Source organism: Wyeomyia smithii, chromosome 2 (genome assembly GCF_029784165.1).
Source record: "Wyeomyia smithii strain HCP4-BCI-WySm-NY-G18 chromosome 2, ASM2978416v1, whole genome shotgun sequence".
Taxonomy (NCBI): Eukaryota; Metazoa; Arthropoda; class Insecta; order Diptera; family Culicidae; genus Wyeomyia; species Wyeomyia smithii.
Window position 1 is genome coordinate 83,017,610 of NC_073695.1, and position 17,055 is coordinate 83,034,664.

General features: G+C 37.8%; 1 protein-coding gene across 3 annotated transcripts in view; it reads right to left on the minus strand.

The window, feature by feature from the left end:
- LOC129719469 (WD repeat-containing protein 47) overlaps positions 1-17,055 on the minus strand; it is a 183,239-nt gene that overhangs the window by 134,200 nt on the left and 31,984 nt on the right. For 2 of the 3 annotated variants that reach the window (XM_055670815.1, XM_055670813.1), the window contains exons 2-6: positions 6,461-7,239; positions 6,037-6,312; positions 5,773-5,945; positions 3,199-3,593; positions 2,896-3,130 (exon numbers count right to left, since the gene is read on the minus strand). In XM_055670815.1, coding sequence (XP_055526790.1) covers positions 2,896-3,130; positions 3,199-3,593; positions 5,773-5,945; positions 6,037-6,312; positions 6,461-7,178 — 1,797 coding nt within the window. In that variant the 5' untranslated portion in view covers positions 7,179-7,239. The remainder of the gene's footprint in view (positions 1-2,895; positions 3,131-3,198; positions 3,594-5,772; positions 5,946-6,036; positions 6,313-6,460; positions 7,240-17,055) is intronic. The other variant, XM_055670814.1, reaches the window with a different exon arrangement.

Here is a 17,055-nt window from a genome sequence, read left to right on the forward strand (position 1 = left end):
ATACCGAGCTATCACTACCAAGATTACGGATATTTTGTGCCGAAATTTCAGTTAGGTGAACCGAGATTTACGAAAAAGCTGCTTCCATAAATTTTTTAAGCAAGCACTCAGTGGTGCCGTTCTCGGCAAAAATTACCGAGACCCGGCAATAAATTTTAAGTATGTAGACAATTATCACAATTTAATTTATTCGTATGAAACATTTCTTCCAAAAGTAACTTTTGCAGTAAGGTATGTTCATCATTTGAAGCAATTTATGTAAGCCATCAGCGACTCACAGTTCTTAAAAATAGTTTTTTTGTCGCTTCTCTACAAAATTAGCGAATCAGCGAATTAGCAATTAGCGAATTAGCGGAATGATGCCACCACTGCTGATTCCATTGATTTTGAATCTGTAATTTCTGATTTTGCCAATCAAAAAGCATGGATAGTAGGTATCTCAATTACCCTTATTTCAATTTTGCGGAAAATTATTTCGTTCGTATTATATAAGTAGAAAAATCTAAATTTTTTGTTTGTCTCAATTCCTTTTATAAAATAAAAAACTGCCCAGTCATTTTCATTGGGGACCAACATTTTTGTTACCGCACCAGGCCCATCAAACCATAGCTACGCCACTGCCACTACCACTACAGTGCCATCTCTTAGAGTTGAACATTGTTTTGGGTGTCCCATTGTAAATGTCATGAAATATAATACTTCGAATGTGTAGAAACTATTTTGAAAGTTATCTCATGAAATGGTGGTAGAAAAACGTGCTTTACAATAATTACACTTTTTTGTACCTTACGACTTTCAAAAGGATATAACTCAAAGATGTACGACGATTTTGAAATTTTAACCAGAGATTCTGGACGTCATAACGAATCGAATGGTGTACTTAGATCCTTTGATGCATTTATCTAATGATAACGATCTTTGGGAGCACCGTGATAAAAATTACCATCTGAGACAAGTGTGGTTCCATCCAAAATCTTTATATATCTATATCTTTATATAAAATCTTTTGTCTTTCTAAACAGTAATAAAACGCCTTCCAAAATTCAATGGAGTCGAGTTTGACTTTCGAGGATTATTTAGTCAGCCTGAAATAATCATGATTGGTTTGGTCCTGTCAATAATTTCAAGACTTTTGATTAGTATGTACATCTACACCTGATATTTGCACTTAAACACCCATTATAAGGTAATGGGTAGCTCAACTTAGTAATGAGCCAATATGACGCATAGTATACTTTGAATCCGTTATCTACCACGGTTTTGCACGGTCAGGCTTCAAGTAGGGTTTTATTAGCAAACATGTTCTCACCTCGAGAGCAATGGTGTGGTTTATGGAAGCTGGGAGTATGGTGCAGTGATAATACATGAAATCTTATGCATCACTTTTCCGATTTTCCTAGCTTTTGGGCTGTTTATGTTTTGTATACAATGTTCCAAACATGACTAGGTCGGCATTTTGTTAACAAACTTAAGACCATATATTGGTCAATAAATTATTAAGGCTTTGCATGCATGAAACTTTGCCAATTTTTTTTATTCAATAGGCAACATTCGCATCGACAACTAAGATAGAATCGGCGTGAAAAGTCGTGTCCCCGAGTTTCTGCGTCGGTAGGAGGGAATAGAGCGGTCGTGCATAGTGCTTCGATGTAAACTGCGTTTCCGGCTCGGGAGCATTTTACTTATTTGAACGTTTTTAGAATATAGTGATTTCGAGGGCTATACCCAGATACTTGTTCATGTCTCACTGTGACTGTTTAACCGAAGATTTCGTCCGGTCGATAAATATCGCGATTAACGAAAACACAATGTATACCCTCTAAAGAATCGCGTCGGCCGACGTGCAGTCGTTTCTTCGAAAGTACTCGGGATTGACAAATAGCTGGTGGCTACGAGTAGCAAAGGCTACATCGCGGACCGTTTGGCAAGAAATATACTCATGGTTCGTTTTCGTAATAAGCGCGCATCATTGTTATATTCTGTTTTTCAGGTGTGTTTTTCGCGGGATCGTATCGTTTTTTTTAGAGCAGACAAAGTGTATACGAGAAACGTCGTTGGTCGATTTGTTAGGTAGAAATGTCCGGTTGAACGAACCCCTAGACTCCGCGTCGATACATTCATGAGGTCGAATTATCTAAAGATAGATCAACAACGCGCCCTTGATTTCGGTGTAAAGAGGAAAAGAGGATCACCTTACGAGGAGATACCATATCATTTGAAGTTGTCCCAATTTGATCAAAGGTCTAGTATTCTCGCGTACGATTTATTGTTGCGGTGTTACATTGTCAAACTGAATAAGTTCGAATCGCATTATGAATATCGTGGCGGATATAATGAACTTGTTCGCGCGATACTTGTTCTAAAGAACCCGACACTCGAAACCAGCACATCGTTTACCAAAACGAACCCTGCTGTGTACCTTGCCCTTCCTCCAACATCCCAGTGATTTCTCGTGGAAGTGCAGAGGTGTTCTCGGCTTCCAATAAGCGAGTATCACGTCAACATTATCCTATACAAATTCCTTCTTTGACCTGCATTCGGATGCGGCCGGCGCTGGTATTGCCTAATACAAAGATTAAGGTCACCAGTTTTTACACATTGAGGATGCATGTTGGTCCCAAGCATCATCTGTTGGTTCTCTGTGTAATTACAGCTGATCTGGCAATAACGGAGTAGCAACCGAGGGCGGTCAATCATGCTCATGCTCATGCTCATGCTCAGTAATAAAACGCCTTTCAATATGCAACACCTGCAGACAGCCGGAGTATTCAAGCGAAGCTTGGTCACAATAACATACTCCGCAGTCTGTGCCTGCATACCACACTGGTGAATTTTTTTTAGACTGGTGAAAATTAGCCACAATAGCACTTAAAAATTTTTCTGAACAACACCTACCTCAAATTCTTTGCCGCTTTCCTCATCTAGCAGATGAGTTGGCCGCGCGGGCCCATTACCCGTCACCATTCCGTCACCGTTGCTACCATTCTGCTGGCTATGACTTGAAGGTGGCGCCGGTGACACGATAGTTGGATTTCCGTTCATAATATAATCACTTTCCTTGTTTTGCTTCTGCTGTTTGAACTTCTCATACAATTCTCCACCTCCGCCGTTTGCGATACTTTCGTTGTTTCTAAAATTATGAATCACAAATTAGGCATAATTCGTCGGAAGCCCTGAAAGGGAAACTATTCAGCTTACCTGGGATGGTCATATATTACGCCAGTGGGTGGCGTTGGTTGGGCTACCTGAGGATGCACTCCCTGCTGGTGATGATTGCCTGCACTGTTTGCACTGGTCCCGGAATGGATACCGGACGAGGAAGATACCTGGGGTGGGCCTACCGACGGTAACGGAGGAGGCGGTTGGCTGTGGTGGGGAAGGCCAGTTGGCACGGGTTGATTGGTGGTAGCGATTTTATCGGTCAGCGAGTCCCGACGCGAACTCTTTGCCGTCGAGTTGGTCGTGTTGGGACTATCCCGTTCGGCACTGCTCTGGTGAATGTCGCTGGTTTTCACTACTAACCCAGCAACCGCCTGCAGCTCGGGCGATTTCGAGTGCACGGAAGCGATTTCTTCTATTGATGGAAGTCCCTGCTGTCAAGTGTGGTAAGAATGAGGCAGAGAAAAAAAAAACTTTGATTAGATGCTTATTTATTCCAGTGCGATCCCTTGATGGAAACCGTTTAAGGTGGGAACCGGGAGGTGGGCGAGTGTAATTACGATCGATTTAAACTGTGTGCCAATTTGATCGTCAGACGAGATAGGAAGTTGTCGGCTCTTGAAAGTGAATAGGTGTCAATTATTATTCTGTGAAAACGACGCCGCTTGAAAATAAAAACAAGTTCGCCATTTTTGGATAGTGAACAGTATTGCAATGCGTGTTGTGCAGTCATGAATAGTTACGTTGGTATTTACCAATTTCATAATATTATCTAGGAGGAAACAATCCAGCTAAACAAGTTTTTAAACGTCAATATAAATATATGATTTATGATTGAAACGTGCTCACCCGGAAGCTGCACAGTCATGCCATACACACCCTCCCAACCACAGGAAAATGTCACATGGTGGACCCAATCATTCAGAAACACGATAGGGCACGCTTAACCGAAGGCATTTTTCCTCGTTTTTTTTCGCTTTACAAGCAAACGGAATAAACGAGATTGGTATCCTTTCTTTTGTTTTCCAGAGCATACACATTCTGCTGTAAGAGCGCGCTACTAGGAAGCTCTTGAAGCATTCGGATCAGACAGTGATTAACGGTTCATTCGCTGTCTGTTTGCACACGCTGCCAGTTTGTGCAAACAACTTGATGCAACACACCATTCAGCTTTTGAAACGTTGACCTCAATCTCAGTTCGTCGCACTACTGGGATGTTCGATAATTTTAATCCAGATGATATGAGAACGCGTAGGAAGAACTTTGCATAAAAAGTTGTTATCTGTACTTTATTTTTCGCGTTTGTTTCAAAGCTACTAATTTTGATGTAAACCTTCGAGGATATTGTTCCAAACACAACAAGCTGAAAATTTTGTAAACTTCCAAGGATACTATTCCATAGGCATACAAGCAATTAGTTTGGTTGACTATAACGAAAGTAAAGTAAACAGTACCACAATTCCACCTTCAGGTGACTTATTCAAGAACACTGGTCAAAGAAAACGTCGTTTGCAACGGAGGATTTTCCCCCTAACTTGTCTATGAGATTTCTACTTATAACTCAAGTGATCTTCAATATGTGAAAAATGCATATTATTTTGATAAATTTATTAAAAAGGTAAAAAATATGAAAGTTCAAATAATTTACCATAATTGACTTTACGATGAAAGTTATTAGATTTTTGTTTGACATTAGGAATTTTGTTTGAAATTTCCAATATGCAAGATTGCCTTTATTACCGACGTTACCAAACTTAAAAAGTTTCACTAAACCTGCTGCTAATGGTTGAGTAAATTGGCGTGAAATCCCTCAACGGTGCTATTTGCATTCCCTTAGCACTTACCCGCCAGCATGCTCAGTGAGTAAGCAAAGGATACTTCGCATATAAAACGACTTTTTATGTTTGTATAAATCATTGATTTGAACGTAGATTCAGAGTCGCGGTGACAAACAATATTTGAGACAATAAATTGTTGATTTTCGAAAATATTCAAAAGTTTCGATCCGTGGTCAAAGCAAATGGAAGTTGCAAAACCGACCCATGGTAAAGCACCTGATTTTGAAAAACGGTTTTATAAAGCAGCATTGAATGTGAAAATTTGATGTTTTATCGGAAATTGCTATTCAACCAATATACCCTGCAAAACATTCGAAGCTGGAAAAACTAGTTTCTAGTAGCACCCTGCTATTAGACTATCGTGCATAACCTGTTAGAATATTTCAATTTCAACTGCACCCGGGGCTGCGAGACGGAGAGGTTAACAGAAAGAATGTTTCAACAGAAAAGCTTGTACAAAAAAGCTGCTAACATACTTTCTTGCCTGTTGTTTGACACCACCGGTGCCCCGGTGCGGTAGACTAGCGGAAATATCCTAGTTGCATAATGGCCCACGGCGTCAAACCAAGCAGGATTTCAAAGAACTTGTTTCGCGCGTTGCTAGCTGATATTCAAATAGCAGTAATAGAAAAGCATTGGTGTCAGCACAGACACTTTCAAGGTGACCGGAATGCCGAGCACACTGAGTTTTACATTTAGAAAGAGGCCTCAAATCTGTTACGAACAGAGCAAACTAACTTTAGTATTTCCGCTTGTTGTAAAATTCTACACTTACCTGATATTCACTGAAATTACTACTTCGATAGACATCACCGCCATCGCCGGTCTCAAACAATCGATCCACGCTGGAGGTCATCATTTTGCCGCTCGTCGGTTTGATCCCGGTCAGGTGAAAACTGGCAAAGCTTGAACGGGACATGGGAAACGATTCGTTGGTTGCCTTCGGATCTGCAACGGGCATGACAAGGAGATGGCATTAATTTCATGCTGCATAGTCAAACAAGCATGTCACAAACAAACAGACAGTGGAGATACTCACTGAGACAGGTCGACACGGCATCCAGCGAGGGCAACAGCGAGCGGGTCATGATGTCCGCTGCACTGCGGGGCCGCGTAAATGGCATCACAGAGTGGGGGAACGTTTTCGGTTTGATCGGGGTAATGAGCATGTGTTCAGTCCATGAAGTTTCGAGCGAAGGTTTTTCCAGTCTTTCCACGTCCACGTTCAGTGTCTTCTGCTCGAACGGGACCGAGAACGTTTCGGCTGGGATGCTCTGCAGCCAGCTGAGTAGTGACAGATCCGAATCGGTGAATCCTGCAATTAAGGGTGGATAATTAAATTAAAATTGCAAAATTTGCGAGAACGAGTTTGGATTTGCCGAACAAATACTGTTCTCAAATTGAGTTATCATAATAACTGTATGCAGTATAAAATTAAATTTCTTACTAAAAACACAACTTACCAATTGATCCGTCTAGCACCCGAGAGAAGTTAATTTTCTGCGAAGCGGTTTCCGCCGCTCCCGTTGCCTTCACCTGACAATAGTTGACGCAAGATTCATACAAAATTCCCTTAATAACTAGTTGCACCAGCCGGTCGTTTTTGGCGAAAACCGACTGCGCCGTGCCGGCTTTCTTATCTCCCGGTAGATATTTTTCAACCAGGGGGAAAATTTCCCGAAAACATTGCACACGTGCCTTGCTCGGGTTCCAGTCGCGGTACTGCATGTGGTCGCCAAGCTTGGGCAGGGTCAGCAGCAGACACAGCGCTGAGTATTCTTCCTTTATGGGACAAAGTTTTTCCAGTTCGCCGAGTACTTGGACCACCTCCTCGACCGCGCCCTCCACGTTGTTGATCAAAGGCGGCCCAGTGAGTCCACCAGCTTCCGACTTTATACATAACAGTTCAATGTACTTATGCCGGAGGATGGTGTACTTGAACTGCTTCATGTCGAAATTTTGCAATGCCTCCAGCGGCTGAATGAACTCCACCACATCGTCCCACTGGCCGTCCAGAATGAGCTGCCGTAGGAAAAGTACATCGTCTGAATACTGTCCATTGATGACGCCCGTTTCGCGTTCCAACGAGAGCTGAGAAATGTGCAATTCGCGATTGTTGAGGAACTCTAACGATAATCGAACAATGTCCTCCTCCCGCAGCGACAGCCTTGCCGGTGACATCTTTTCACATCAATAACCGGGCTGGTGTACCGCGCCCAGTTGCAGCGGGGCCGGCGTTAAACTGAAAAAAATAATAGGGAATTAAAAATGAATGCATTCAGCAAGCTTAAGGTATTTAATGCAATTGTTATTTAACCGGTTATGCCCTCAGCTCGTTATGTAGTCACTGAAAACCAAATTTTAGGGTGTTCAAACATTAAACCACCGTGATGGTACCTGCTGGGTTTACCATTTTTAGTCTAGACTGTCAGTACTCTATTAATCATTCTTTTGTTATTCATCGCTCATGAGGTCCAAATAACTGTTTGCTTTCCACAATAGTTTCAATACTTTCATTTTCAACGCGAATCTGCGTCAATTCGACCAATCAATTAAAGCTTACTTTCGCTTTCCACCATGCGCAACCTTACTGGACCCCGACGTTTAAATATTTGGCTTTGCTTACCCTCATGAAGTACCTTCTCCAACTTCAACCAAAGTGCAGAAGGAGAATGGAATTGTTGGCACACCGGGCCGATTATTTCACGCAAACAGCATGAAATCGAAAGTATTGGTCAGTGCTCCTCTCCGTCAGGGGTAACAGAGTAAGTAACAACAGAGCGGATCGTTAGGTAGTTTGTACGATTCATATTTCTGCACTCGACAAAAAAGATGAAACCTATCCGATCATATTGTCCGTAGATTATGACAAAGGGTGTTATTATTATTCGCGCAGTTTCATGAAACGGTGAAATTGGCTAGGCGGTGTGGTACGAGTGCCTACTACAGGCCCTTCGGTTTCGGTGCGGAAATAGAGAAGCCAAATAATTACCTAATTGGAAAACTTTACTCATTATAAGCATCCGCACTTCATTATTAGAAAACTAGATCCATGTGATGCCTCACCACCAGCGTGCCGAATTTGAAGGAGCACGTGAGAAAATTACATGAACTGAATTGCTCGTATCCGTGGAAAACACCGAAAGATGGATGATGTATGTTGTTCGAAAATTGGAGTTTTTATAGAAGGTCAACAAGAGATCAACCATCAAATTCATATTGGCTGGCAAATAAACGCGATTTTATTATTGTTTTGAGCTGTTCAAATTTTTCACGAAAAATGTAACTAATGTATACCCAACCTACTTAGAGTATTAATGTTTACGCGTTAATTGAAACCGTGTGCATTCACATGATTGCGTAAAAAGATGATCCATTATTGCTATAGCAGTAATTATGATAACATCTTTTATCATAAGTTCGAGCTTGAGCGATCGCACATCTCACAGTTGCTCCATGGATCTGAGCTAGTGAATTTGCACAAAGAACCACAGTAAGATGGCTAATTTCTGAATAATTCACCATCATGTACAACAATTCAGTATTTTCCGCTTTGTATAGATCGATGACAGCGCTGGCTACGTCCTTACGGTCGGTTAGGGAAAGAAAAAAAGTGAGTGGAGTACCTGGAGAAGTATTCATTCAACTGTGCGTGACTTTTTTCTGGAATTAAGCGTGAGGAAAGGGTCAAATAGGTGGAAGAGAATGAACCTAAGAATAAATCTATGCTTTAAAGCCCCTCGGACACCGAACGGTCGGATTCTGCTAAGATTTGCATAATCCTAAAACTAAAGATGCAAACAAGTAAACGATTCAAATAATTACATCACGTAAGAATAAAGCACTGATTTTACCCATATTCATTGCAACTATACAAATAACTTATTTTACTCAGTTTTACCGAATAGTTTCACTTATAATCTTCACGACAACTATATTAGCGTAAAGATAACATGTTATTTTCCACATATCTCATATTTCTGTATTCGCCACTAGGAGCTCCAATTTTGGCCAAACAACGTTTTTATCGCAATACACCTCGGCCATGCAGTATGTTTTTTGTTCAGTTGAAAGATCAGAGTATTCAAGCCTTGATTACCTTGATGGTGAACCAGTCAAACGAAGAATATCTCTCAAAAAATATGTAATATGTTTATTTTATCAGTAATATGTTTATCAGTGCAAGTGGTGGTTGCAATAAAAATCGTGTTAATTTTTAGTCTGTTTTTTATTCAATTTTTTTATTTATTTATATAAATTTTTTTTATTTTTTTATTTATATAAATTTTATGAATCTTTCTCTTTTTGATTCTCGCGTGTGAAACTGGGAATAATTTCTAATATCACACGCGGTAACTTGTGTGCTTTATGTCGTATGGGTTCTGAATAGATTGGTGTAATATAGAGCAATTTTTTTAAAAGGTAACTACAGGCAAACTTCGATATAAGGTACATTCCGATTTTCAAGTTGTACTTTATATCGAATCATGAAACATTTTCAACAATAGGGCTTCAAATACTTCATTTTGTTGTCATTTGTCTACGTTTGGAAAAAGAATCCAACTATAAGTGTGAACCAACTTGTTTCAAGTACAATTTGAAACACATAATATTTTTTGCTTTCTAGGAGACCTTAAGCCGTGTGTGATAGTTTGTTTCCAAAACGTATGTCATTCAGAAAAAAACGAAAAGATTCGAGCCGTTACGTTATTATCACTAATTTTTTTTTCAACATTTATTTACATTAAGGGGTTATATACCTTTTTAGTTTTCAAAAAACCGAAAAAAATTTTATTGCATTATCTTCAAGTACAACATCTTGAGAACATTTTCACAAATTTTCATAAAGATCTTAGCAATAGGAAGAAAGTTAGAGCGATTTGCAGCGCGCCTCGCCACGACCGCATAAGCTAAACTTGAAACTTTACACGCGATTATCTCGGAATAGTATTTTTCGAAAAATGACTTTGCCGTGACCCTGATTGCGGGAAAACTACTAAACCGATTTCCTTCATCTTTTTTTTTAAATTTTCGTTATTAAATTCACCGGTCCTTGAACGATCGCTTTTTGAAACATACAGCTAAATTTTGCCGCAAAAAAATTTTTAATGCAATTTTTGCACTCAAAACGTGCATTTTGGGAGAAACGTTTTCGTTTGCACTGAAAACAAAACTGTTCAAATTTTTCACGAAAAATGTAACTAATGTATACCCAACCTACTTAGAGTATAAATGTTTACGCGTTAATTGAAACCGTGTGCATTCACATGATTGCGTAAAAAGATGATCCATTATTGCTATAGCAGTAATTATGATAACATCTTTTATCATAAGTTCGAGCTAGAGCGATCGCACATCTCACAGTTGCTCCATGGATCTGAGCTAGTGAATTTGCACAAAGAACCACAGTAAGATGGCTAATTTCTGAATAATTCACCATCATGTACAACAGTTCAGTATTTTCCGCTTTGTATAGATCGATGACAGCGTTGGCTACGTCCTTACGGTCGGGGGAAAGAAAAAAAGTGAGTGGAGTACCTGGAGAAGTATTCATTCAACTGTGCGTGACTTTTTTCTGGAATTAAGCGTGAGGAAAGGGTCAAATAGGGGGAAGAGAATGAACCTAAGAATAAATCTATGCTTTAAAGGGCTTCAAATACTTCATTTTGTTGTCATTAGTCTACGTATAGTTTATTTTGGAAAAAGAATCCAACTATAAGTGTGAACCAACTTGTTTCAAGTACAATTTGAAACACATAATATTTTTTGCTTTCTAGGAGACCTTAAGCCGTGTGTGGTAGTTTGTTTCCAAAACGTATGTCATTCAGAAAAAAAAGAAAAGATTCGAGCCGTTACGTTATTATCACTAATTTAAAAGGGGTTATATACCTTTTTAGTTTTCAAAAAACCGAGAAAAATTTTATTGCATTATCTTCAAGTACAACATCTTGAGAACATTTTCACAAATTTTCATAAAGATCTTAGCAATAGGAAGAAAGTTAGAGCGATTTGCAGCGCGCCTCGCCACGACCGCATAAGCTAAGCTTGAAACTTTACACGCGATTATCTCGGAATAGTATTTTTCGAAAAATGACGTTGCCGTGATCCTGATTGCGGGAAAACTACTGAACCGATTTCCTTCATCTTTTTTTTTAATTTTCGTTATTAAATTCACCGGTCCTTGAACGATCGCTTTTTGAAACATACAGCTAAATTTTGCCGCAAAAAAATTTTTAATGCAATTTTTGGCGCTCAAAACGTGCATTTTTTGGGAAAAACGTTTTCGTTTGCACTGAAAACAAAATACTCATAAAAGCGATCGTTCAAGGACCCGGCACACTTCTAAACTAATGAAATAATATGAGTTTTTTGATTTCGGTTGATCCGCTGAGTCTCTATCAGGATCACCGCAAGCCTCTGCAAAAAATAGCGTTTCGGGGAAATGGCCATTACTCCAGTAATAATTGGTATATTTCAAAATCAAACGTAATTTCTTGTTGTTGATAAACTGTACTTTCAGAAAAATACCACTTTGATGCAATGAAAATGGTGCTATGCACTTAAAAATAAATTCAAACTTTCCTCATTTTTCCCGACCAAAAAGGTATATAACCCCTTAATACAGACTTTTTATTAAAACTGTTTCTTTTTTTTTCCTTCTCGTTGTTATATATTTTTTAGACCGATTTATGAAAACCAAGAATATCTGCTTACGGGTTGACAACTTTTTCAATAATTTCCTCGTCCTTCAGGATTTCAGAATCTGCATTTTCTTCATTGCATTTAAATATGACCGTTTGAACTAACTTTTTTTTACACATAAGGGTGGCCTAAAGTTGCACTTTGCACACTGGTTTAAAACGTGAAAAACGTGATCGTCAACCTTTTGACCGTGAAAATGCTTTTGAAATGCTATAGTGTATTCGACAAAGTTTTTGTTTATCTTAGAGGAAACTTTTAATGCAAATAGATTTTTGATTAATCTGCCTAAAAGTGAAATGAAATTATTTGTTTTAATTACTTATCAAATCAAAGTGAAGTTTTTAGCAGAGTTGTAGGTAATCTTATGCAAAAAAACTTTGCTGAAGACGCTTTGTTTCTATCTCTTGAATATTGACCACATACAGGTTGTTTTATAGACACATTATTAAAACGTTTGAAAATTAAAAAAATACCAATCAGCTGTTTCGGTGTGAATCCAGAGGCTTACTATATTGTGAACATTTTTTTCATATTTGAGAAATACACCATTCTGCCGAACATACCTTAAGGCGTCGTACACAAATTACGTAACGCTGAAAATTTAGATTTCAGACACCCTCAGTGCCCCTATGTAACGATAGGTAACGTTCGGCATGACTCCCCCCATAAAATTACGTAACGCTGGTCAGCTTGACCCCCCTCCGATATTTTCAATTTCGAGCAAACATCACAGTTACGTAACTGTCTCTACTACCCCCCCCCCCCTCCTCCCTGCGTAACAATAAGTAACGCGAATTCAACCACTCTACCCCCCCCCCCCTTCATGCGTTACGCAATTTGTGTACGACGCCTAAGCATATTTCCAACTTTTTCATAGGTTTTATAATGTTTTTGATGCATGCACTTGAAAATGCACTTTTTTTAAACATTTCTAGCAATTCGAGTTTAAATAAAATTTGTTTTTTTTTTTTAAATTTCAAACAAGTCTTCAGGGATCAAACTTTAAGTTTTTTTTTATCAGCTCCTCCGTTAAACCACGCTATATCATGTTTTTCAGCAACAATAAATTTTTCGGACGGGTTTTCAAACTTCCGCTAAGTGTGGAGTATTTTATGGACACTCCCCAAATGATCAATAAATAATAACCAATAAATTATTTATAGAAGTTTCTATACCAATTTCGGAGTTATGTGTAACATAATAAAAATATGTACCTTATATCGAGGTAAAATGTACCTTATATCGAGTGACGCTATATCGAAAGTACTTTATATCGAGGGTTCCTTATATCGAAGTTCGCCTGTATTTTGTACAACAAGTACCTTTTTTAAATCACGACTTACTATTGAAAAATATTGTATATTAGCATTTTTGGTATTGGTATGATATTGGAAATTGAAAATGTTTTTGAAGCCAGAACGGTTTGTTTGATCGGTGTGACATCGCCGAACAAGGTATGTCTTTTCGAAAAGACAATACACTGTGAAAAAAATGTTTTGACACTACACGTTTTGTTTTCTATACTGTAATATATTCTGTAAAAGTAGAAATGAAACCGTCCAGATTTTAGGTTTAAATTCAAACGGTAATGTGGTCCCCGTGTCTCTGTGGTTAGCGGTGTCGGTCGGCTAGCTCTCCCACACGGTTGGGATATCGGGTTCGATTCCCGATCGAGTCGAGGATCTTTTCGAGCTGGAAATTTTCTCGACTCAGCACTGGGGCACGGTGCATTGTTGTACTTATCCTACACATACAAAATGTGCCAAAAACAATATCGATAACGAATTCTCTCAACTAATCTAGTTGATCGAGACCGCTATTAGCCCCAAGACTAAGCGTGCGATATTGTTTTTTTTCTTCAAACGGTAATTTATGTATAACCACACGATGGACTTTAAAAATCAATAGGTCGTTGGATAGATAAAATGATGGATCATTTTGTGACATGTCAGTTATCATTATTACTTCATTGCTGGGCAGCGAAAATTGATGTGAAGTTTCAAGATCAAACTTCCACGAACAATGAATCAATCACGTGCTAGCAAAACTAGCACGGACGCCACGAGCAGACACCAACCGTCTGCTGTATTATCAATTAATATTTGCTCCCATGATTCCAGACTATTTAGATGTTTCGAAGGTAAAGTTTTTCTGAAAAGTACGTAACATCCTCTTTCAACAGATAGTTCAACGATCTGCTGTGACAATGTTATTGAAACTGATGTCTTGAAGAAAAACATGCTGGTACAGGCAACAGCAAACTTGATAAAGCACGCACAGCACTAAGAGCGGTGCGTGGTTTACCAAGGCGAGCCAAAGGTAAGCATCAAGCAATCGGTGTTTGATGCTCGCGTTCGGTTTGGCACGCAACGCATGAAGAATCTTTTTCATGGTGCTTTTTCTACAGTTACGCAGAACATCCGATGTGGCTCTTTCTTTGATTTGTGCTTGTTTTCTGATCTTTATCAACACATTGTAATGGGGGAGGGGGTATATTGTGACAAACTGTGACAAAGGGGGAAATCGACGTAGCTTTTGTTTTTTGAAAGACCAATTTTTTGCAGAAAAAAATGTACACTAAAACATCGCACGAAGCTTTGCTGTTGAAATCTTTTTATTTGTGGCATTCAGCAATCTTTTGAAAACCCTTCTATTATATAAAAAATCGCTTGCATTCTCATCGCTTGCGTTTCAGTAGTGAAAATAACAAGATACACGTTTGTTCACAAAGCTGGTAAGTATTTCTGTGTTTTCTACAGACATGGACCGGATGGAGTTGCATAAACAACTTTTCTCCTCGTACCAAACGACAAATTCTGTAAAGCAGAAGACAAAGAAGACAGTTATAAAAAGCGCTGTCTACATCATATGAAATGCTGTCACAAATGTATGAGTGATAAATAAATTGAATTTGGCACGGTGATTTTTTTCCAATTTTTATTACAAACGTTAGCTCATTTCAAGATGGCTTGACAAAGTATTTTTTTTAATTCTTTTTTTTTTTTTTGGTTAATTTGTGGTTTCGAAATCCAATTTGTGATAATTTGTGGTTGAGTAATTTCTGAGAAATTTTCACAAAACTGAGTCAAGCCATCTCTGAAAATGATTTCGCTTCAAATGAATCGGACAACGATGATATATACATCAATCGAAAGCTCTTAATTTGTGGTTCACGAAAATGTAGTTTTCATAATAAAATAATTAAAAAACTATTATTTAAATTTTTGAACATTGTTTACTTCTTGTTGTCAACACCGACCGTAATACTTTTAGCTTTCCACCAGAAGGCGGGGAATGATTGTAATTACTTGTTCTAAGATTCATTCAGAGGCATCTATTATTTGTATTTGTTCAGTTGGTTACATTTCAAAACAGTTAGAAGATATATTCATAATTTGACAAATAATTCATATATTTTAGTTGCATTAGCTTAGCTTAGGCAGACTATCCGTAGTTGCACTCCGTATAATTTATCTTTATTAATTGCATTCGTAATTAGGTGAATGTAATTCTAGAAAAATCAGTAAATACTTATTTTTGAGGTTGAAAACATCGCTACGCTTATTTATCAAAATTTATTAATAATGTTGTTTGACATTTCAAATAATGTTTCAATATAGCAAGCCTATGTGGAGGCTTCGAAATCAGATTCATATAATGAATACTAAATATTTGATTTGATCAGTCCAATATAAAACCACATTGTTCATCTTGTTGGATTTCGAGGAAATGAGGTGAATTTTACTTTTCTTGCATTAGGTGAAATTCTTGGTGCTTATTTACCAACCAATACAACTGTTAGTGTCAGTAGGATTGTAGCACTAGCCCCGAAATTGTCCTGTACACTAAACAGTTGGCTGCGAAGTCTGTGTATAAGAAACAGAAGGTCGAGTTTCAAATCAGAATGTAGCACCAAGGCTCTGCTTTACAGGCACAATATTGAAAATTGTTAAAAAAAATTTTTCGGGTATTGTAAAATATATCATGAAAGTAGGATTTATGGGAAGTTTGGAAATAAACCCGCTCGTTCAAGTCAATACTGTATCATTTGTTACTAGATGCACTTTAATTACAACGCTTACTTCTAGTTTTGCACAAACGAGAAAACTAACCTTAGGAGTATTTTCTGAACCGAGTACATATTAAACATAAACATATTTTTAAAACTAAAAGCTCTTCGACAAAGTTGTAGATATTGATTTTGTCTTCCTGAATAGACATACGCCGCAAAAAACGCCAGCTAATTGTTTTTTGTTTTTTTTATTTTTTCTTTTCATTTTTTTAATTTTTTTATTTATTCTTTCAAGTTCAAACAAATATGAATATTTAGCTAACACTGTGTTGTTTTCATAGCAAAAAAAATCAGATTTTTTGGTTCTTATTAATTTATAATAACGTTTTTGTGTTTTTTTCCATTTTTTTTTGTTTTCAGTTTTCATTTTTGAATAATACCTATATAATTTCTAAAAGAAATAAACTTTTCAAAACAAATAATTTTTGTTTTTATCCTATTTTTTTAATTGTTTTAAATAGAAATAAAAACAGTTTTTCTGATATTCCACGCAAGTTGAGATTGCATTGGTTTGTATCTCAATTATTAATTATTAATTACATTATCGAAACAAAACAATGAAACTGATATACTCTCGCAGTCATTTCAATTCGAACAGTTTCATTTTCACTTCATTCCTTTCGGCTACTGTCAACGAATCAATTCTTTCTCTCTTTCTTCTTTCGGATCATTTCAAATGAAACTAATGACTATTTCAATCGACGGAGAGAGTGACGGAGAGAGAGACTCTTTCCTTTCCTTCAGCATCTCAATTAAAATTAGCACCGCATCGCGTCGTTTGATGGTAGTTTTCTAATACCGCAAGCGGTAGTTAGAACAGCAATGGCATCCAATAAATACGTTACGCAAGCTCCGATCAATATTTCCTTCCTCATTCCTATATATATGCGTGAAGTACTGTATGGAAGCCTTCATTAAAATAAAAACCGATAAAACCGGTAAAAAACCGGTATTTTTATATTTTTCAGATTAATACAAACCAGAGGTGACTCATGGTCTTTAAACCTACTTTTTCAACTGCAAAATTCTTAAAATCATAGTTTCGGGAAGTAATGATGATTGTCTTCGAAATAAAACTCTGTACTATTTAAAAATAAAACCGAAAAATAATTAAAGGGTGTCGAACGTCTCCGGAAGTGGTTTTCTTCGGCCGGTTTTCTGCTGCAGTCTTATGCCAAAACCTGCCGAAGTAAGCCACTGCCGAGACGTTACCTACATAAATTTAATTTTGAAATTTATTTTTTGCTTAGCGTCTCAGGTTGCATCTATGTATGGACGTGTCGC